Here is a 24,054-nt window from a genome sequence, read left to right as displayed (position 1 = left end):
CCCCATACACCTATTCGAGACCCTCCGAACCTAACAGGGGGACTGTCCATAAAACTTGTTTTGAAAAAGCAATAATATTGGTTAAGCAATTACAGAATGAGAAGTAATTTATCTAAAATAGTATGTCTGCATTTCGAATATAACAATTAATATATCTAATAATTGGATAATATTTTTGAATATAGTTCTTTTATATGTTATTATGAAAAAAATGAAGTATACTATTAATTTTTCGAATACAGGTGAACAAATATTTGAATAATGTCATTTTATGTTGTCAAATGCAATAAGAAGTAATTTATATAAAATAGTATTTATGCATTTCGAATATATCAAACAATATATCGAATAATTAGATAATATTTTTTAATATAGTGATTTTACATGTTATTATGAAAAAAACGAATTATACTATTAACTTTTTGAATACAGGTGAATAAAAATTTGAATAATGTCATTTTATGTTGAATATAGAGGTGAAGCATATTATTTACCGTCATCTTCATTTGGTTGTCTTGTATCCATTGCTGTTTTCTTCTTCTTATTGCTTCCATGAACTGCAAAACATAATTCATAATAAATGAACTTTTTTTAGGTAAATAATAATATTAAATGATGCCTCATCATTCCAATGAAGTCAATTACCTTGTAAAATTTTCTGCTTCCCCTTCTTTGTTGTCATCTGTGCAGCAACACCATTTCAGATTGCGTTTTTTTGTTTATGCACAAAAATAAATATGGATTAGTTATAAGATAATTTCGAATACAGTAGAATTTTTTATTGTTTAATTTTTTGGCTTTTGGACCCTAAATTTTTAGGGTTGGTCTGCATCTTCACGAAAATAGAAAAAGGGGAATACTATATTATTAATTTCGATCATTAGAAATTCAGTAAAGCAACAACAACAAAAGGAAACGATGGGGATGGGGGGACCATCTTTACAAAAAATACAAAAGGGGCAATACTGTATTAACAATTTCGAAACTTTCATTAGGAATCTCACTGGGACCGCTTTTAATCTACTGTAAATTTAATAAAGCAACTACGACAAAAGGTATTTTTTGTTTGGGTTCTCAAATAAGTTTCAAATTAAAAAGCAAGTATGAGTAAATCCTAATCCATTTTTTTGTTAAAAACCTTATATTTTACAGATCTATAAACTACAGAACATTTTAAATGTTGTTGGTTCTTTAATTTATTCGAAATATTAAAGATTCTGCAAGTATATAAAAACTGAACTCACCTTGTTCGATTTTTTTTTCTCTGCAACAATGACTTGGTTCTTCAATTTTTCTTCTGTTCTTCTTCAAGCTAAATGGAATGGTGGTTTTGATTTTGATATTTTGTTCCAGTTTTTTCTACCCTAATTTCTCGATAGTATCAATGGAGAGTGGAAGAGTGATTACCGGGATTGTGTAGAATATTCGATATTTACTGGTGGAGTAAAATTCCATTTAACCCCTTTTGTTTGTAAATCAGTCGGTCAACATAATTTTTGAATGACTTTAGTTTTTTTTTTCTATTCGAGACTTTCTATCATCCGTTGGATCAATTAGATTTAACGCTTAGAGACAATTCTTCATTCTCTATTACTGTAATATTCTTCGCCGATCCGTCCCCTATATATATATAGGGTTGAGTTCAACAGAGAATTATCGTTTTATTCATCATGAACAAATCTATATATTTGACGAACAGATCAACATAAGTAATGAACAGACGTATTTAGTAAAAATAGAGAAAAAACTAGCCATCAGCAAGATTCAAACCCGGGGCAAATTGTTGTTCATACGGTACATTTAGACCTTGTTGGGAATCTTGTGGAATATCCTAATCCTTGTTTTGATGATACCAAAATTCATAGGTCGTATTTGTAATAGACTAGAATTGTTTTGAACTCAAGTGTTAGAGTTCGGTTCTAGTTTAGCTTGCGGTGTCGAAGACTGAAGACTGAAGACTGAAGAACAAAGGACTGAAGACTGAAGACTGCAGATACCAACTGAAGTATCAGTTGAATAATCAGTTAGGAACTGATTACTTAATGCGCGCGCAATGGACTGATACTAAAGTCAAGTATCAATTGAACATTCCTCCTAGGACTGATCTTCCAACGTTCAGAGGAAGCCACGTACTCACAAAGTACAGCTGCATTAAATGCAGAGATCTTAGGATCTTATCTCTGCAGAGGTCATTCCTATCTGGTGGTTACTTTTCAGAGACGTCACATCTCCTGTCCATCAAGAGAGTCGTTTCCACCCAGACAAGGAACCTCGAAGATTGAAGCCTCAACCCAAATTCGAATTGCTCTCCAACGGAAGAAATCTTGATGACGTTCTACGCCAACAGATCTATTCAAGAGTTCTCCTATAAATAGCGTTCAAGGATCACTTCACCCTTCACCGATTCAACGACATAAGTTGAAGCTCTGCCGAAATTGCTGCTGAGCCTAAAGCTTAACCTCCCCAAAGCTTGAATCGAAGAAAAGGATTCCAAAGCTAAAATCAGTCACTGTTGTTTACATATATTCTCTTAGACCTTAGGCGAACCTCTGTTTACCCAGAAGCCAAAGGTCAAACTTGCTTCAAAGAACTTGTTCTTTGTAGCATAGTTGGCACTCGTTCAAACCTCCCCCCCAAAAGAGTGTTTGAGTGATTCGGAGTTCAGGAAGGTACTCTGACTCTGAGTGAGAAGTCTTAGCACGGGTTGTGCTGAGCAGAGAAATCCGACGCGAGTGAAGCGTGGATACTGAAGAAGGGTTTTCTTCAGTGGTACGGTTGTGTGCACCCGGCAAGCACACGGTTTGGTTTGCAGTGCACCTGTTAAGCACTTGCGGAGTGGATTGTTGGTCTGATCAACCGACCGTGGATGTAGGAAAGGGTTTTTCCGAACCACGTAAAAGTCTCTGTGTTGTTTACAGCTTTCAGTTTTACATTCTTACTTGTGTTATTTCAATTGATAAACTGAACACTGATTAACTGCAAAGAGAAACCTAAAGACCAACAACGTGTTCCACCGAGACTATTGCGAAACTAAGTTTAATTTCCACTGTGTATGATATCAGTCTGACTGATCTATCTTGTGATAGTCAGGAAGAGTGTTATCATCTCTGTTTTAGCAAACCCGACTGAAGCCTTTATTTGCATCAGTTAAGTTCCAGTAACTTAACTGATAACTCTTTACTGAAGAGCTTTCAGTATTAGTTGTCAACCCTGTTTGGTCAAAACTGTTTTCAGTAAAACAGGAGTCTGTGTTTGCGTGTAAAGTTTCGTTTTGATCTCTGATTGAGATCCCTCTGATTGAGGAAATTGTAAAAATAGCCCATAGGTGTATTTCCCCCCGTACACCTATTTGAGACCTGTTTAGCCCTATTTCGTGATGATTTTATGAGTTTTCCTGCTGTGCATTCGAGCTCGTTTCGTACCTTTTTGCTCTATATTTCACGTGCTTGATGATCTTTTTGGATGTACTATTGTCGCGTGCAGGATTCGCGAATTGCCGAGCGTTTTGGTATTGTTTCGAGCATGTTTTGGAGTCAGGCTCACGGCCGCCGCCGCCAGGCGGCGGCCGCCGTGGAGACGGCGGCCGCGGCCCCACGGCGCAGGCCGTACAACCTTGGGAGCAATCTGCGAAGACGGACCACGGCGCCGCCGTGTCACGGCGGACGCCGTCCACGGCGCCGCCGTCTCACGGCGGCCGCCGTCCAGACGCCGGCCGCGGCCCCACGGCGCGGGCCGTACAATTTTTGGAGGAAACCGCGAAGGGGCATCACGGCGGCGCCGTCCCACGGCGGCCGCCGTCCACGGCGCCGCCGTCTCACGGCGGCCGCCGCCCCTGTGCAGATCTGGCAGTTACGGAAATTGCTATAAAATCCGATTTTGAGGGTTTTATTTCACACTTCCGACTCCAGCAGCCTCCACCTGCGATTTTATGCTTTTTCCCATAGTTTAGATGGATAGAAACATTCTAGATACTTGTGGATTCCGCTAGATCGTTGATTTCATTGGATCGATTGTAAGTTTTTCATTTTGATTAGTTAATCTTTACAAGCTTTCTCGTTATTGCATTGCTTAGATAATCGTTGTTCCATGTTCAATTGATGAATCGTTGTTCTTTAATCTCGCCTAGATAATCGTTGTTTTTGATTGATTGATTTATCTAATGCTTTCTAGATTGCTAGTTAAAACCCTAGGTTTCTTAGTTTCCTGCGTTCTTAATCTGCTTCCTTCTCATTCCGCCTAGATAGATTTATATGCTTTCTGTTGATTCTGCATTAGATAATTACAAGCTTATTTAATTACGCGCTAGTTAATCGGAGAGAGTGCCAGACCCAAGTACCCGATTAGAGTGTTTAGATTTCTTTTAAGTTTCTTGTGAGCAATACGGTTAGAGCCCTGCTAAGTCTTCCTTGTGAGACGACTTGAGTCACCTTACCACCCTAGGACGACCTCGTATAAATTCGAGTCCATCCGTTAGGTGTTTTTGGATGAGTCAAATTTTGGCGCCGTTGCCGGGGAAGGCTTTAGGCATTTGATTGTGTTGCATTGTTTTCCGTGTTTATTTTTGTTTGTTTCTTTTGACTCGGTTATTTTCTCCCTCCGGTGCGTTTGATTTGTTTGTTTGTGTTGTGTATGCAAGGACGTAGAAGCTTGAAGAGAAAGCTTGCACCTTACTACGACAACATTCATCGACCTCGGGAGGTTCTTTCAAGCCTAGAGAAGGAGTCCGAGTCCAGTTCGAGAAGTTTTGTGGAATCACAGTTTCAAGAGAAAAACTGTGAAGAGAGAATTGCTTCCGATCCCATCCTGGAAGCCGTGGAGGAGACGCCTTCAGTGCATTCTGAAGAAGAAAAAGAAGAAGCTCGGCCTAATCCTGACCAAGAAGCAATGGCGGAGCAGAATGTCCAGTACATGGGAGATTTTTCCAGGCCAGTTATTGGGACCACTAGCACTTCTGCGATAGTGCTTCCCACGGCGGTCCGGAATTATAATCTGAAGCCCAATGATTCAAACCTGTTGCCGCTCTTTTATGGGATGCCCAGTGAGGACGCCTTGCAGTTCATCCGTGATTTTTGCACCCAAGTGCAGACCTTCCCACTGCTGGAACTCACCGAGGATCAGTTGAGACTCAAGTGCTTACCCTACGCACTCAAAGACCGGGCGAGAACGTGGTTGCTGTCCCTACCGCCGAACTCCATCACTACATGGGGAGAGGCGTGTGAGAAGTTCATGCTCAAGTACTACCCTAATCACAAGACTCAAGAGATTAGGAGCCAAATAATGAACTTCATGCAAGGAGCTGACGAGCCTCTCCACGAGGCTTGGGAGAGATTCCAAGAGCTCCTCCGCCAGTGCACCAGTTATCACCTGTCATGTTGATGCAGTTCTTTTATGACGGATTGATTCAGACGGCACAGTTTATGGTGGACAGTACAGCAGGGGGCAACATTGCCCGGAAGACAGCTGATGAGCTCAAGGAGATTTTCAACACACTTGCAGCGAGTTCTCAACAGAAATCAGCTAGAGGAAGGAGGGTTGAAGCCAATGCAGTTGCTCCCAACAATGAGCTTCAGAAGCAAGTAGCAGAATTGATGAGGCAAGTTCAGCACCTCAAGATGAACCAGGCAGAAGCCTCACCAGTTCACGCGCCACCAGCAGAAGGATGTGGAATTTGTGGCGATTTTGGTCATGGAACCAACGCGTGCCATCGCATGGGGGGATTCACACCTGAAGGAGAAGCAGATGTCTATGCTGCTCAGAGCTATCCGGGGAGGCCTCAATTTGAACAGAGGCCTATCTTTAATCAAGGGCAACAAAGCTCCAATTCGGGTTGGAGAGCTCAGCAGCAGAACTACACTCAAGCTTATCAGCAGCAGCAGCCCCCGCAGTATCAGCAGTATCAACAGTTCCCTATGCAACAAGGGAATTTTCAGCAGCAGCAGCAATACCAGAATGCCCCCCAACAGTTTCAGAAGCAAGCTCAATCGCAGAAGCCGTCTCTCGAGGACACCATGCAGTCCTTCATGGAGATGACCAAACAGAACATGGAGTCTCAGAGTGCTACCATCAAGCGCCTCGAGACTACAGTTGGGCAACTAACAGGAGCCCTGAATCAGCTGCAGCAAGAACAGCCGACCGGGAAGTTCCCGAACCAGGACAAACAGCCGCATCAAGCTCATGCCGTTGAGGTAGTCAAGGACAAGGCCCAAATAACCATGGGGAGATGGAGAAGCAAAACTGTGCAGGCAATCAAGGCTACCCAATGCCCCAGTGAGCCATTGCCACCCATCACTGTTGCACGAGACCAACCACCACCCAAGCAAGGAGATCCAGGTAGCTTTATTTTTGATATTAGCTTAGGTGGGGTTGAAAAGGTGTTTGGGATGCTTGATTTGGGCGCGGCAGTCAATTTGATGCCGTTTGATATTTTTGAAAAATTGGGTAATAAAAGGCTGAAAGGCACGAATTTGAAGATAGAGCTAGCTGACGGCTCTATTAGTAGTCCACGGGGCCTTGTCGTAGATGTTGAGGTGGATGTGAGGGGAATTAGAGTGTTGGCTGATTTTGTCGTCCTGGATGTGGGAAAAGGGATTAGAAGCGAGAATGGGCATCTCGTGCTACTTGGCCGGCCCTTTATGGCTACCACCCATACTCGCATCGATGTGGGTACGGGGACTGTAAGTATGGTAGGGGCAGGTAGAGCGGTAACATTTTCTGTTTTTGATAAAAAACCTGCTACCCCCACCCCCTTAATTCAAATATGCTCGTATGTTGAAACATTTGACGCCTTGGATGAGGATTGTATTGTGCAGGAATCCCTTAATAAGTTGCAGGAGGAGGACGAGATTGTGGAGGAATTCCTTGCTAACTTGCAGGATGAGGCTGACTTTGAGCAAGAATTTCGGGATAAGCTGCAAGAGGAAGATGATATAGAGCAAGGATTTCTGTGTGCTTTGCTATTGGAAGAGAAGTTGAATGAGGTTGGGTTACCCAATCTCGTTGGATGCGTGGATAGAGGGCCATTCAAGGATATGAGTATGGAGGACTCATTTGGAGGACCCGCAGCTGCAATTCAAGAAAATGTGCTTACAAGGGCGCTAAGGCAGCTGAAGCTCCAATCGGATTTTGGTTAAGGGGTTCTCTTAGTCGAGCTGGCGACTTAAAAACTAGCGCTGCATGGGAGGCAACCCATGTTTTCTTGCTTTTCCTTGTGTCGTTTTTCTTTCGTTTTGTTTATGTTGTGTTTTGTTGTTTCTGTTGTTTGGTGCAGGTTGTTGCGTTGGAGACTGCTTGCTCTATGGATGAGAGAGAGGCAGACATCGTGGGACACTACAGACTCACTACTGGATCGGTATTTAGGGAAGTTTCCTCTTTCACCTCTCTTTTTGTTTGCACTGAGGACAGTGCCAGATTTTAAGTGGGGGGGGTGTTTGTTGGTTTTTGTAAATCCTGTGGGTGTTTCCTTGTTGTATTCCTGGGCTTTCTTGTGTTGGGGCGAATGGTTCCCTTATCTTGTCTTCTTGCTTGTTTTTAAGTGCATCGCATGTTGATAGTGATTCATTGGCGATTCTGGATTGTGTTTGTGTTGTTTGTTGTCCTTGTTTGTCATGATTGATTTGTTCCCAACATGGTGTAATTAGTTTAAGGTTTTGGTGCAACACCCTGATGAGCAACTTTTGACGTGATTTGTCCGGTAGAAGCTAGGGGGAGTGTTTTCAGTGCAAATTCCTAATATCATTCTCTGTGTTTTATTGTTTGGTTGGTTGTTGAGTTTTTGATAGATCTGGGTCTCTGCTCCTCTAATGGCTTCATTATGAGCATGGGAAACCACACGAGAATATTTTGGATCACCTCCAAAAGTTCAATCTCGTGAATTATGGCCCATCTATTAAGAGCGAAAATAACTTGACCCCAAAAAAAAAAAAAAAAAAAAGAAGAGAAGTGAAATGTGAAATGTGAAAAATGAACGAATGTGAAAAAGGAATGAGTTATGATTGTAAAGGAAATTGCATTAGGAAATTCACCCCTAGCGGAGAATTGGGTCTGATCGGATTGAGTTGTATCACCTTGTTGTTGCATTTTTAAACCTTAACTTTGAACATCTGATTGGGGACATTGATTTCTTGAAGGACTTGGATTGGTTTGTGTTTGCTTGGTGAGGAGAATCGCTTGTGGATTTTCTGTCAATGTTGTGATTGTTGCTTGAGGACAAGCAAGGATTTAAGTGTGGGGGGGTTGTTTAGCCCTATTTCGTGATGATTTTATGAGTTTTCCTGCTGTGCATTCGAGCTCGTTTCGTACCTTTTTGCTCTATATTTCACGTGCTTGATGATCTTTTTGGATGTACTATTGTCGCGTGCAGGATTCGCGAATTGCCGAGCGTTTTGGTATTGTTTCGAGCATGTTTTGGAGTCAGGCTCACGGCCGCCGCCGCCAGGCGGCGGCCGCCGTGGAGACGGCGGCCGCGGCCCCACGGCGCAGGCCGTACAACCTTGGGAGCAATCTGCGAAGACGGACCACGGCGCCGCCGTGTCACGGCGGACGCCGTCCACGGCGCCGCCGTCTCACGGCGGCCGCCGTCCAGACGCCGGCCGCGGCCCCACGGCGCGGGCCGTACAATTTTTGGAGGAAACCGCGAAGGGGCATCACGGCGGCGCCGTCCCACGGCGGCCGCCGTCCACGGCGCCGCCGTCTCACGGCGGCCGCCGCCCCTGTGCAGATCTGGCAGTTACGGAAATTGCTATAAAATCCGATTTTGAGGGTTTTATTTCACACTTCCGACTCCAGCAGCCTCCACCTGCGATTTTATGCTTTTTCCCATAGTTTAGATAGATAGAAACATTCTAGATACTTGTGGATTCCGCTAGATCGTTGATTTCATTGGATCGATTGTAAGTTTTTCATTTTGATTAGTTAATCTTTACAAGCTTTCTCGTTATTGCATTGCTTAGATAATCGTTGTTCCATGTTCAATTGATGAATCGTTGTTCTTTAATCTCGCCTAGATAATCGTTGTTTTTGATTGATTGATTTATCTAATGCTTTCTAGATTGCTAGTTAAAACCCTAGGTTTCTTAGTTTCCTGCGTTCTTAATCTGCTTCCTTCTCATTCCGCCTAGATAGATTTATATGCTTTCTGTTGATTCTGCATTAGATAATTACAAGCTTATTTAATTACGCGCTAGTTAATCGGAGAGAGTGCCAGACCCAAGTACCCGATTAGAGTGTTTAGATTTCTTTTAAGTTTCTTGTGAGCAATACGGTTAGAGCCCTGCTAAGTCTTCCTTGTGAGACGACTTGAGTCACCTTACCACCCTAGGACGACCTCGTATAAATTCGAGTCCATCCGTTAGGTGTTTTTGGATGAGTCAAGACCCTCAGGACCTAACAGACCTGCTTTTGTTTTTTCAAAAAAAAAAAAAAATCTTTATGAAAAGAGGACCATTCTAATCCTTTTTAACAAATATCTGCGACTACCCGACCCTAATAGGCGCGGGTTTGATAGACATTTGATATCCACATATAGTTTCGTGGTTACAATTCAATATCCATTTAGTTCGTGAAACCCATACCCGAGAAACCCATTTAACCGCAGAAAATATGAAATACCCACGAAATACCCGTAAAATACACACGAAATACCCTTCAAATATATGCTTTAGATATATATATATCAGATATGGGTCAACATATCCTTTCTGCTCAAACACTACCTAAATTTTAGTTGGATAGGTTTGTTGAATTTTAAATTTTAGTTGATGAATTTAGATATTAACTTTGGATTTTTATATGATATAAACATAAAATTTCACCTGCTTTTTACGTGAAAAAGATTGAAATGCCCCTCCTTAAATATTTGCAATTTCTTGCTTTCTCTCTGTAGCGCTCCTCTCTCTCGTTCTCTCTTTCCCACACCAAATTCAACACGAACACGGTGGATCTGAGGGAACTGGCGGCGGCGAGGTATGGACGGCGCGATCTGAAGAATTCAGGCTTGAAGAGCCTGGCGGCGCTGGTGCTTCTGAAGAATTCAGGCGGCAGCGCTACTTCAGGAGCTAGGGCACGGCGGCGGCACGATTTCAGGCACTAGAGCCAGAGCCGGCCCTTGTGTGTATCAAGTGGGGCAATGGCCTAGGGCCCCAAATTTTTGGGAGCCCCAAAATATAGATCCAATACTAATGTTATACCTTAATTACAAAAAATATATATATATATATCTTTCACTACCTATAGTCAGCGATCAACAACAAGATAAAAAAAATTATATTCCAAATTCCTAACCCTAAATGCTAACAGAACATAGAACGACTCTCTATTGCATAAATTTATATTTCTAATCATAAGATGCTAATTTTATTGGATGCATGAGAAATGTTGCATAAATGTTGTGTTAACTTTAAGATGTCTCGAAACATAATGATAAATTTGACATTGATGCTCAAGATTTATTTTCTGAATTACAAGTGTTACAAATATGTTTACCACAAATGAAGTTCAAAGTTCTTGAGTGTGTTAAACTAATTTCATATTGTTTTTATAATGTTTCTATTGCATATAGGATATTGTTGACTATATCGATTACTGTAGCTTCAGCTGAAATAAGTTTTTCAAAGTTAAAATTGATAAAATCATACTCCCTCTGTCCCGCGAAGTTTGAGCAGTCTTCCTTTTCGAGTTGACCCGTGAAACTTCAATACTTTTATTATATGAAAACTTTTTCTCTTTATTCATATTTTCACATTTTGACCTACCACACTTAACACTTAAAATACTGACTCTTTAAAACTCATGCCGGAAAGAAATTGCTCAAGCTTTACGGGACGTAGGGGGTATTTAACTAGGGCCCCTTTTTTTGTTTTCGCCTAGGGCCCCCGAAATGTCAGGGCCGGCCCTGACTAGAGCACGACGACTTCAAGCGCTAGGGCACAGAGGAGCAAGGTAATGTAGGCGGCGCGACTTCAGGTGCGCCGGGCACGGCGGCGGCGCGATTTCAGGTGCGCCGGGCACGATAATTCTGGTTCTATTTTTCTCCCTAATTTTGCCTTCTGTTTTTTCGCCCTGATTTTGCCTTTTGTTTTTCGGGCTTACTACGGTATATTTGTCGGGCTTCGTCGACTGTTGTTGGGCGTGGCTTCTTCTGTGCAGTCTCTCTCTGAGGAGATATTTTGCGCCATTGGTGATGTCCGTTCAATAAGATTTTGGCGGGACAATTGGTTATGTTACATGCTTATTGATAAGTTGCAAAGTCCTTTACTTTATGCTCATCTGTGTGAATCCATTTCGGACTATTAATATGATGAGAAATGGCATCTTACTGATGATTTTTTGGAGGCTTATTCGGATGTCGGTTTGGATATTCTTGATACCCCAATAGCTCACAGCAGTGAGTGATTCAATTTCAAGGGCTTGGATTAGATTGGGTTTAGGGGATGTTCTTCCTCAACTGCTTATCATGAGGTTTTGGAGCATTTTCATTCCTTGTTGGCGTCTCATTTCAAGGTCACTTGCCTTTTCTGTAGATCTGCTGAGTCTGTGACATCGTGCTGATTGCTTCGTCGAGAAGATGAAGATGATGGAGGAGGAGTACACTAATGTAGTGGAGAATATGGCTGAAGAGGAACGATTACACTAATGTAGTGGAGAATATCGTTGAATTAGATAAGATGTCCCTGTAGGCATTTCTAGAAAGAAAGTAGGTTTAGGTATCAATTGCTGTCGTGCCAACATGCTCTACTCAATATTTTCTTTCACTTATGTAACTCAAGCAACTGGAATCAGCTCACTCACATGGTGTCGAAAGAGGTACTTCGGCAGTAACTTTAGTGTTGTTTGTGGTACTACTGTTTCTGTGTTTTGATGAGTAATATGCGTTTGTGTTGTTTGTTACCACAGAGACTTCCTTTTACACTGGGATTTCTTGGCAGAATGGTTGGTACCATTTATGTATCCATGGTGCTCCACAGCTACCTTCTTTCCGTTTTCTTTTCTGTGTTACAGGTACACTACACACATAGTTATTACCTATTACTATGTTTGAATCATGATGTAGTGATTCTAGATGATATTTTGTGTGTTAGGTGCTGGCTCTCCTCTACTATGCTGTCTCCTATTTCCCCGGAGGGTCGGCCGGACTAAGATTTCTTTCTTCGACGCTCACCTCCTCCGTCCTCGGATGCTTCGGAAGTTGACTCTAGCTAACCCTCCTAACCTCCATGTCTGGTTTTGATTTTGCACACGAAGCAGGCCTTGTCGAAGGGAAGCTCCTTGCTGTTATGCTAGCATGTAAATTTGAAGCTTAGAAAGATCAAGATATATGTTGTGGATAAATTAAAGGTATGGATGCCAATTTTTTTTATATGATCAGAGCAGGTAGATAGATTTCGGGTGTTTAATTGAAACATACAAAGCTAAACTAGCAGTATACTATGTAGAAGTGTTCACACCATCCTTCTTGTCTGATCCCAAACACTCCCTATGTTAGATGTAATAGATGTCTAATTACTACGAAAATTAGGTGAAGATGGGATAATTAAATATGAGAGCCAACTGAAATTTAGCACATCCGTGCTAATTGATGATGTAATTGTGTCTTAAATATATTGAGATTAGTAGGAGCTGGACCTTTATGTAAAATTTTAGATTTTGTTTCGAATAAAGAAATGCATTCTTGAGGTGGTGTTGGCATATGCTTGGCCGGAATGCCCGTCTGGATCGCCTCGACGTATAACACCTTCACTAAATTCCTGAAGCGTCGCCTGAACGTGGGCAGACGCGACATGGAACCCACGATCTCTTGCAGCCTGTTACAATGCACCATTCTCTTATATCATGTTGTATTCACAAACAGAATAGTTTTTTCAAATTGAAAGGGAATTTCTCGAGCTCGAGATCTAACGGCTGCTATTACTTGTCCAGCGACCAAGAAAGCAATCATATTCCGAGGGTTTAGTTACAATCCTCCTTCGTGTTTATTTCGCTCTCTCTCAATTCAACTGGGAAAAAACAGTTTTGCTAATTCGTATATCTTCATTCTCATATGGTTAAATTCACAACTTAATCTATATCTATATATAATATAAAAGACCAGTTCAACGGTCATAATTTTCACGGCAAAAATTTTAGCAGTTATTTTTTCAAATTTTATACTTTGAAAAGACGTGGATTTCAGCAAAAACTCAGTTGTTCTTCCAAAATTTCAACAACAAATCATTTTTTGTTTCAAAATTTCAATCACATTTTAGAAAACACAATAACAGAAACGAGAATTCCAGTAATAATTCAGCAGCCACACAAACAAAATTAATTGAAAATCTTCATCATGAAAAGGAAAATGACAAACGATAATTTCTTAAGCAATTGAACAAATTTGTTTTACCCAAGAAATTTCCTAATTCAAAATCTTGAATGCGCTTTTCTCTTTTTCTTCTATATTAAAGAGAAGATGAAATTTTGAATAGAAAATAATTTCAATCTGCTTAAGAAATTGAACAAATTTGTCTTACATAAAGAATTTTTCTTGAATCTTCTTTTTCTCTTATTAATTGAGATAAAAGAACTTGAATAACTTCGATGAAAGAAAAAGGGAAGAAGAAGCAGAAGCGGTGCTACATTTCCGATGCTATTGTAATTTCAACGCATTCACTTCAACGATCTGGGGCTATCGACGCTTTCAACTATACATAATTCTAAAAATTGCAGTTTCACCACTATTGTTTATGAGAATTAAGAAGAAGGTAATGAAATTATTTTGCAAAAAAAGAAAGAAAAAAGAAGAAGAAGATAACCGTTGCAGAAAGAAGACGAAGAAAATGAAAAGGGCGACGTTGTAGAAAGAAGAAAAGCGCAAGAAGAAGAAGAAGAAGAAGAAGAAGAAGAAGAAGAGGACGCAGCGGCGCTGCATCGAAAAAGATGAAATTCATGGAATTTTAAATAGAAAGTAGGGTTTTCACTTTTCTTTCTTCGATTTACTTGTATTTGTATTTCTTTTAATTAATTTTGGGGAATTTAAAGATGGGCTTTCAATAAGTTGATTCTTTGAGCCCAAATTGAATCGAATCTTTAAATTCCCAAAACTAATATATTAGGTTTGTGCTATTAATTTTGTTTAATTTAATTAAAGATCTAAAACTATTAAATTAAGTGTGGGATATTGATTAAAATTATAGAACTTTAAATATGGTTTATAATATTTTTTTTTTATCTTTGTGTATGAAAATATTTATTTATTAATTATAAAATGTCTAATATTTTATAATTATAATGTGTGATATTAATTATAATTATTAATAATTTAAATATTCATATAATATACTTCATCCGTCCACAAAAATTAGTCATTATTCATTTTTAGATTAAATGATGGGTCTCTTTCTCCACTAACAATATAATTAATTATCATAATTAACATTAATTTTTAAGTGAGACTCATTCTCTACTCGCAATATATTTAACTATTTTCATTAAAATTTATATTGTCTCATTTTAAGAATATTTTTTGTGGACGGATGAAGTACAACAAAACAACTCCAATGACTATATTTTAGCGGCAAATTTCAATTGTGTACTATTTTTGGGAGTCAGCTTTTTTTTTTTTGACTTGGGGGAGTTGGGGAGGAGGAGCAGTGGGGTTTATGAGTCAGTTTTTCAAACATATATTCATGCAATTTGTTGTTCGGAGTTCGTTTTAAGAAATATATATATCTTAACTGCCTAGCTTCCTGATATATTCAAATGTTATCGTAAAATCACGTCATCAATCCTATTAACTGTGTTATGTCACTCAAATATTTTTGTTTAGTGCTGCAAAATTTAAGAAAATCAAAACAATAATTAAATATATATTTTTGTTCAATCTTTCTTTTTTGTTCTCTTTTTTTAATAAGATATAGCATAATTATATAGTTGGGAATTTGATTTTATTCTTAGTATTATTTAACTATACTTTTTTTTATATTGATAAATTAGTATTATTTGTTCAAAAATGTTATTAATTTAAATTATTTACTTTACAATCTATAAATTTAATTATTATTGTACAACACTCATTAAATTTAATATTATATACTACATCAAATTAAATAAATTTATATTAACGATATTTTGATATTTTCATTTAATTTTGTAACTCATAAATAATGATATTTTGATATTTTCATTTAATTTAAAATTTTTAAAAATTATAAATATATTGTGGTCTGTGCATCGCACGGGAGGAAGTACTAGTATAATATAAAAGATCAGTATAACCGTAATTTTTTACCGCCAAATTTTCTCTCCCCAATTTTTACTAAATTTAACCAATTTCTCACTTCTAACCAACTACCCGCCCCGGCACTCACTCTTTCTCTCTCTCTCTCTCCCTCTATTTTTCTTTTTCTTTGCAAGTTTTCAATTTTTGTTTTCATTTCTTTAATTTTTTTTTACATTTAGAATTTTTATTTTTCCTAAAATTTATACATTTAAATTAATTAAAAAATTTAATACGCATATCCAATTAAATATCATGACATGAGCTTTAATTTAATTTATAATAGTATATAAAAAAAACTTTAAACTAAAAAGAAGATATTAAAATTAATTTTTTTTTTAAATTAATCGCTTTCTCTCTCTTATTTTGTAAATGGAGTTAGTTTTTCATCTTTTTTTTTATTTGCATAAAATATTTTATGAAATCATGAAAATTATGTACATTTTATTATGCAAGACTTCAATTATTTTTATTACTCTTTTATTTCAAGTTTTTATTTTATTTTTTCACGATATTCATGTTTTAAACTTGCATGAGTTTTTCATAATTTCTTTTTGCGTTATACTTATAGGTTTTTTTTATTGTTATTAGTGTAGAGAGATAAGGACCATAGTGCGTTTAATTATTTTCATATGTTTTGTCGTATGTTTGGATTGCTTCAATAGATTATGTCGTATTGGTTATATATAAAAATATGAAATTTAATGATATACAATTGAGTTTTACTTGAGTTTTAATTATAATATTTTTTTAAAAATCCAACTTAGTGTTTTAGAATTCTTTAATCTAATAAAAAAAAAGATAAATTCATAGATTTGTAATTTATTTTTCCTGTAAAAAAAGTAGAATTGAACATATGATTTATATTTATTTATTTCAACAATAATTTTTTTGGTAATATATATATTTTTAAATGCATTAACTTTATAGATTCAATACAGTATTCTCACATTCTTACGAAAAACATAATTTTTACAATAACCAATCCATATATAAACTAGGCATGTGAATAAATTTTCATATAATATTTGAATCCCCTACTTTATGAAGAATGTGTATTAAAATATTTTTCATAAAATTTAAGGATATTTTTATTTAAAATTTACCAAGCTCCTTAAATTTTTTAGTCTGAATACCTCTTAATTTTGATGTCCGTCGTGCATCGCACGAATGGGCATATACTAGTGTTCTTAAATTTAGAATTAGATTTATGAATTCACAACTAGTTAGATGTAACAACCCGCTATTTTATTATATTTAAATCCAGTAATATGATATTATTATTTCATCTTTCAGTAAATCAAGCCCAGTGATTATTTATGTCTTAAATTCAGCTTATGACCTTGGATTATATTCAATTAAGCAGAATTATTATTTTAGTACCAAGTCAGTAGCTTCGCGTAAATAAAACCGCGATGAGAAAAGAGCGGGTTAGCCAATAATTATTTCAGATTCATAACTGACTTAGCGAAGTCATGTTATTTATTAATCACAATAGAATTATTTTTTCTATTTTTATTATTATTTCTTGAGTCATGAATTTATTCCGGTTTATGAAGAATTAAATCTACGGATTTAATTTAGAAATTATTTTAGCTAAGCACGGAAGCATGATATCGAGTAGTTTTATAAACACGCGATATTAACAAAAACCCGGGAGTGGTTGTTTTTATTTAAAAACGCAATACAATATTACAGATATAGAAATTCCAAGACAAGAATTATTGCTTCTGTTTATACTTCACTTTACAAACCCCTATTTTTCTATCTATCTACCAACATTAAAAAAAAAAAGAAAAATGGAATAGTGTATGTGTGTGAAGAAAATCTGCAGATATCCTTTAAGCATGCTCAAGCATGCTCAGCCATATTTTTGACTCCAGCTCCACGCCTGTGTAATATTCTTCTTTGACTACAGCTCCAGCAGCATATCTGCAAAATTTTCACACCCGAACACCTTCATTTGGTTTCAGTTTTCAACAAACAAATCTAATCTCATTAATTCTTCAACCAAAATCTCAAGTATTCAACAGACAAATCTAATTTGTCAGCAGCAAATATAATCTCATTGAATTCTTCAACCACGCCTAAACTTAGCCGCACTATTCACCATATTTTTCACACTAGCAGCTTCAGTATTTACTCCCTATAAAAGGCATCATCACTTACCTAAAATCCTTAGCAGCTGCAAAGAATTTTAGACGAAACAAGATCACCATATATAACTCAGCAACAACAACCAACAAACAAAACTTTCAAGGTATTCACTATCTCATTTGCACGCTTCGGTTTAATTAGGAATACAGAATGGTAGAGAACCTACATATGCATAAATGGACATAGCAAATATAGCAAACCATTCGTTTCTGTGATACATAATGAGCTATGATATGTTGTAAAAATAAGAATACAGAAAACTAAGTTTTCATTCCAAAAATTAAGTCTTTATACAAAGTTGAATTTTCTGAAAATTATTTCAAATTTACGAACCTATCGTGAGTGATAAAACGAGAGAGAAAGGATGGTGGATTGTCGGAGCTCGACGGAGCAGGAAGAGAGAGGCCGAACACCGAAGGGGCAGCGGCGGTTTCAGGCGAGAAGCTCGCCTTGTTGCTCCACGACCTCTTCAGTCGGGCCGAGAGACGAACGAGACGACGCAATGATAGAGCTCTCACCGGCTTTGGAACTCGGAGAAGAACTGGAAACGGCGAACACCCGGCTGATCGTCGGCGCGACTCCGTGAACAGCAGCAGGCGTTCGCCGATCCGCCAACGACAGCGGCGCCAACTTCGGAGGAAGACATCCGGCGAGCTGACCTCTGTCGGCAGCGGCTGTTCTGCCATCTCAGGCCGCGACTCCACGACGAACAGCAACAGTCGCCGGACGCTCCACGAACAGCAGCAGTCGGCGGAGCTCTGCAACAGGCGAAGCAGCAGCGGACTCCAGCGGCTCACTCCAGCGGCTCCCAGTCGACGGTTTCAGGCGAGAAGCTCGCCTTGGTGCTCCACGAGCAGTCAGCGGCAGCAGCTACACGCGGCGGCCTCGCTGGCGACCGGAACGGCCAGGACGCAGGGAGGAGATGGCTGGATCGAGCGAGATAGAGAGAGATGTGAGCAACGTTCGGTCTTGATATTGTGAGAAGGAGAGAGAGGATCTTGTGCAGCGTTTTTTTTTTTGAAGAGATGCATGCGGTTTTGAAATAAGAGAGAGGGAGAAGATTTTGCTTTAATAAAGATATAAAAAGAGATTTGCTTTAATAAAGAAAAAAGAGATGTGATGGCGTGAATTATCGAGATTTGAGGGAGAGGGACCAAGATGTTTGTGGATCAAAGCTTAGTATAAAGAATCTTCCCAGAAATTATATATATATGAATCTGCTATATATTAGATATATATTGAGAAAATAGAGATCAAATTGGGCCGATTTCTTGAGTTTAAGTGGGCCGATTTTTGAGTTTAAGTGGGCCGAATTTATATTGTTTGAGGCTTAATATTTTGTGAAAATATTGGGCTCCTGTTATTTTTCTTATGGGCTTCAAATTTATTTAAATGGGCTCCTATTATTAATTGATGTTGGGCCTAATATCATTAATGCATTGGGCTTTGAATTTATTCATTTGGGCTCGAATTAAATTCCTATTGGGCCTTGATTATTTTATTTAATTGGGCCTTCATAATTATTCTATTAAGTTTAATTAGAGAAGATTTTAAGACTTACTAATTATTAATTAGTAAGTGAATTAGATTATTTTAAGATGAGTAGATTATTAAAGATTAATAATCCGACCTCATAAGACGAGCCTTAATTTCTTAAATAGGATTAGCATCTCATAATTTAATTAAAGGAATATGAGTCATGCATAATCATTTCACGCATCCTCATTTATTGAGATTTTTCGAGAATTAGAATCTTATTTTATTTTCTCGAATTAAAGGTCAAGCACCAGAGTTAGAGCTAAACCGTGAGTCTGCTATTCAGGTAGGCTTTCTACGTATAAACTAAAATTATATATTAGAATTGTTAAGACTTTATGCTTATGAATTTAAATGATATTGTCAATGCCTAAATGCTTTATGTTTTATTATTAATTACCTATCTGATGTTAATCGAATTCGGATTCTGGATGGGACCGCAAATCCCTTCGGAATTAGTGTACACCTTGTGATCGTGAGTCATCTAGCGGGTTGGCCGATCATAGTGTCCGTAGAGGGAGGCCTCCCTCTCGGCACGAGTTACTGATATGGTAATTAATGATATAAAATACCTGCGCGGGTTATTGATGAAAGAAATGATATTATGTTTGGTAAATACGAGTCTTTAAAGGAAAACCCTCGTATTTTACTACTGTTGAAAGGCTTGATAATAAAATATTATGCATGTATGTAAATTTCGGCAAGTGTCCACTAAGTACTTTTGTACTTAGCCCTGCATGTATTTTTAAATGTGCAGGTTGAGCGGTGATCGAGGATGTAGTGTGCAAGCGGAGCTTTGTCAAACTAGGATGATTACCTCAGAGTAGAGTATATGTCTTCATACATATACTCAAATTGTTATTCCGCTGCGAACACTGATTATGTTAAGATATTATGTCAAACAATATGTATTATTGAATAATGTACTAAAACTATTGAGTACCCCGTTTTGGGATAATATTATGTACGGTCTCCTTGTGGCCTTCATTGATATCTAGATATTTCGATTGATTTCCTTATACAAGTCGAGTCATCAAGAAACCGAATATGCCCCTTTCTTACTCCCGCTCCTAAATTCCCTCCCTTAGTCGCGGTTTCCCCGAATTTGCTATCCTTAGCAAGTGCGGTCGTGACAGAATGGTATCAGAGCGGTTCTTTTGCTCTGAGTACTAATCATTCTTTCTAAGTTGAGTCTAGATTAAGTAAGTAAATACACTTTGAACTAGTTGACAAAAGCTTGGCACTACATCTCGTCACGCTCAACGGAGGTTATGGTAAGTACTTTCAAGTTTTAATTAAGTTAATTTCTTGAAATGTATGAAGCATGAATAAGTATGACTATTGTATGAATCACAAGAACTTAGAACTGTTAAGTTATATATGCTCACTCTCACGACGGAACATAGAAGAGAACTTAGGGAGATGCCTTAACTTTTTCTTCATGTTACGATGACATCGACAATGATGGTCGAAATAGAGAAAGAAGAATCACACGAAGGGTCGCATGATGAAACCACGAGCATGAAGATTGAACAGCGTAACGAACGCCAATAATACGTTGATGGCAAGGGCATAACTTAAATATTCGAGTGTTTTTCTACGATGAGATCTCGAATTAGCTTGGCCTTTTGAACTTATTTTGTTGAAACTTTTAGTGCTCGTTGCTAGATTTAAGAAAATATCATCATCACATAACAAGCCCTAAGTTCGGTAAACAACGACACTAGAACTATATGATAGTCGAATTGGTAATCTGTGATTAAGTATTAAGAACCTGTATGGCTTGTGTAAATGCTAGATTTAGATGATGAGGTGTTTTTGCACGTTATGGTTATTGAACCAAACTTGTTTTCCGATTTTAAATATTTAGAACCTTATCGCCTTAAGTTACTTGTCGTGTGCTACTTTTGACGATAGAATTTCCTTTGTTAGATGGCGAGAACTGTTTTCACCCGACGACGACCACTGCCCCCATGGGCTAGTCCAGAGGAGGTCGAGCGGTCCTACCGCACCTATGCTCCATGTCACGGGGATAACCTCGGACAGTTCCTCGCAGGTTTTCACAGACACTGGGTCGAGGCGAGTGCACATGGAGTATCAGGGTATGACGGTATCCAGAGGTTGATCTTACTGTTACCTTCCGAGTGGCAGGGATGGGCTAGGCAGATCTCTACCCAATATATCTTTCGCCGAGAAAATTACCACGACCTCATGGGAGACTTCCCTAGCTTTATTGCAGAGCTTCAGATCTGTTTCACTTTGTGGGGCCGTGCTCCTCTAGGGCCCTACATCCTTCCGGGAGACTACGTACAGGTGGGGACGCCTTTGCCAGCGGAGACACCCGCTACTGCCCCTGAGTCTCCGATGGCCTTGCCACGAGATTCTCCACCACGAGCCTCAGTTCTAGGGCGCCGTGGTAGGCACGATGACGAGGCAGGCCCTTCTCGTCCACGGGCTCGCAGGGATTTCCCATCGCCCCCTGACTCAGTGATCCGAGCTACTGCTACTCCACCACCACTGATACCAACGATAGACGCAAGGTTTGAGGCTGCCATGGCAAATGTCGACAGGGTCATGGCCAACATGAGGGAGTTTCTAGATAGGGGCAAATACCCTATGCAGGAGGATGACGATACAGCACAGTATGGTACGATGAGAATTACTCGTCCCAAGCCCGTGCCAACTCCAGCTCCAATCAAGCCTCGTGCCACGGCCAGGATCAGCACCAGAGACGATCCGATCCGTGAGATTGTGGACGATATCTTCCGCTCAGCCCAGATCATGCAGGAGACAGGCGAGGGCCAGGGAGAGACTCCGTTGCCCAGCTGGGAGCCGGGCGAGGATGAGGAGGAGGACCCCGAGGAGGATGAGGAGGAGGACCCCGAGGAGGATCCAGAAGAGGACCCCCTGGCGTCACCGAGGAGCAGTCATACCGCGACTCAGAGTTCACATAATTGATAGTTTTAGCTTGTGGATGTACTCCGGAAACGATGATTCGTTCCAATGACTATGATTTTATTTATGTTGTTTCTAGCTAGCATTTGTACGGAAATGTTGATCTCTAGGACGTTCCGTGAATAAAAACCCTTTTGTGATTGCTTAACTAGTAAGCCGATACATCATAGGGAGTACTAGATAGACTTTACTTACATTTTGGGTTGACGATGTAAAAGCCCTCGATGAGAAAATTTTCCATGAGATATAAATAACCCTAGCATGGGTTTTCTACGACGATCTCGTGTATGTTTTATGTTTCTCTACGGGTTTTATTCTTCACGAGTCAGTTAAGAATGTAGTAACTTTGAATAATGTGACTTGTGTATGCAACGGTTCCTGTTAATATCTTAGTTTTGGAGTTATGATAAGTTCAATTTGACAAACAGTTCGTTATTAATTGCCTTAGAGATTCCTGTATAGAATGTATTAAAAAGGGTGTTTGTAATTTGCAGAATGCCGCCTAAACGAGGTCGCCCCCCTAGGAGAAACGTTAACAATGATGGAAATCGCGATGAAATACCTGAAGGGCGGCGAAACAATAGGGAACCTACCCCACCCCCTCCACCCCCTGCTAGAAGGACTGAAGAACTTTTTCTTCGACAGAATCCGCCCACATTTACTGGGACAGGCGACCCAGCCGAGGCCGAAGCTTGGATACGCGCCTTGGAGCGTATCTTCACCTTCCTACACTGCACAGAAGAGGAGCGACTCTCGTGTATGTCTTTCCAACTAGCCGGATCGGCTGACTTTTGGTGGGAAGCCCGCCGAAAAACTCTGACTCCCGAACAATGGGCAGCATACACTTGGGAAGACTTTAAGACGGGATTATATGATAAGTATATTCCCAAAAGCTACAGAAAGAAGAAGGAGGCTGAGTTCTATAGCCTGAAACAAGGGAAGAAGACGGTGACAGAGTATGACAGAGAGTTCTGCGATCTATCGCGTTATGCTCCACAACAGGTGGATACTGATGAGAAAATGGCGGAGAAATTTTGTGCCGGTCTGAGGCACGAGATTCGGATGACTCTAGCTAGTCATGGTGGACTCTCATACACTGAATCTTTGAACAGGGCACTGGACATCGAAGCTGCGATGCCAGTAGAAAGGTTGGCTCCATCACAGACCTCAGCGCCAGCCAACCCACCTGCACGCCCTCAGAACTTTAAAGGGAAGCGCAACTGGAACGACCATGGAGGAAATGAAAACCAGACTAACAAGAGGCCATGGCAAGGAAATGCGCCGTTGAGACAATATCAGCAACAAGGACAAGGGAAGCAACAGGGTCCTGCCCCGGCTGGAGGCAGTCAAAGACAAAATGAAGTTCCCCTTTGTCCAAAATGCCACAAACCACATCGTGGCGTCTGTAAGGCTGGAACTGACAGTTGCTACACGTGTGGCCAGAAGGGCCACTACTCCTCACAATGCCCCAACAAACAGCAGGGCGCGGCAATCAGGGCCACTTATGCCCAGCCCCTGCAAGCAGTTCAAGGGCAACACCAGCCCCGCCAACAACAGCCATACCAGCAGCAATACCAATACCAGCCCCGCCAACAACAGCCATACCAGCAGCAATACCAACACAAGCACCAACAGCGCCAACAGCAACAGAGGCGGCAGCAACCATTGCCGCAGCAGGCAAGAGCCTTTGCTCTCACCCAAAACCAGCCCGAGAAAAACCAAGGAAACCTGGCAGGTATGGGCAAGCTTAAAGGTTTTTCCATAATGATTCTGTTCGATACTGGTGCCTCGCATTCTTTTATATCTGCCCCTTGCGTAGATACCTTAGAAATCGAATCAGAACGAGCTAAGTGTGCCTTAAGAATCACTACACCCTCAGGAGGAAGATCTACCACCACACATGTTTGCTCGAACGTAGAATTTGAAATAGGAGAACTTAAGATGGTAGCAAACAATCTTAATATTCTGCTCATGTGGGACGTAGATATGATCTTAGGAATGGACTGGCTAGCTGAGAATCACGCCACCATCCTTTGTAGTGAACGAAAAATTTCTATTCGACCACCTGGAAAGGAACCGACGGAATTTCACGGCATAGGTATGAAGAAAAGAGTACCAGTGATATCCGCATTACAAGCCAGAAAAGAGATGATGAAGGAAGG

The 24,054-nt window shown here is 39.7% G+C and overlaps 1 protein-coding gene and 1 long non-coding RNA gene across 3 annotated transcripts; one reads left to right on the top strand and one right to left on the bottom strand.

Annotated features, from left to right (window-relative positions):
- Nucleotides 1-258: 258 nt before the first annotated feature.
- LOC131018073 (uncharacterized) lies at nt 259-1,612 on the bottom strand. The gene is made up of 3 exons (XR_009100012.1): nt 1,245-1,612; nt 646-682; nt 259-557 (listed from the first exon to the last, which is right to left on the bottom strand). It is a non-coding gene; the product is annotated as an uncharacterized LOC131018073 (long non-coding RNA).
- A 9,281-nt stretch (nt 1,613-10,893) lies between these two features.
- LOC131018072 (protein transport protein SFT2-like) lies at nt 10,894-12,442 on the top strand. 2 transcript variants are annotated; one of them, XM_057946798.1, is made up of 4 exons: nt 10,894-10,991; nt 11,517-11,799; nt 11,890-11,994; nt 12,075-12,442. In XM_057946798.1, exons 2-4 carry the CDS (start codon nt 11,785-11,787, stop codon nt 12,183-12,185), a joined length of 231 nt encoding a protein of 76 aa, XP_057802781.1. In that variant the 5' UTR covers nt 10,894-10,991; nt 11,517-11,784; the 3' UTR covers nt 12,186-12,442. The 2 variants fall into 2 exon arrangements, with proteins under 2 accessions (XP_057802781.1, XP_057802782.1); XM_057946799.1 differs by having other exon boundaries at nt 10,897-11,799.
- The last annotated feature ends 11,612 nt before the right edge of the window (nt 12,443-24,054 follow it).

Source organism: Salvia miltiorrhiza, chromosome 3 (genome assembly GCF_028751815.1).
Source record: "Salvia miltiorrhiza cultivar Shanhuang (shh) chromosome 3, IMPLAD_Smil_shh, whole genome shotgun sequence".
In the NCBI taxonomy this organism is placed as follows: domain Eukaryota; kingdom Viridiplantae; phylum Streptophyta; class Magnoliopsida; order Lamiales; family Lamiaceae; genus Salvia; species Salvia miltiorrhiza.
Note: the sequence above shows the minus strand (reverse complement) of the source record. Positions and strands in the feature narration are given on the sequence as shown.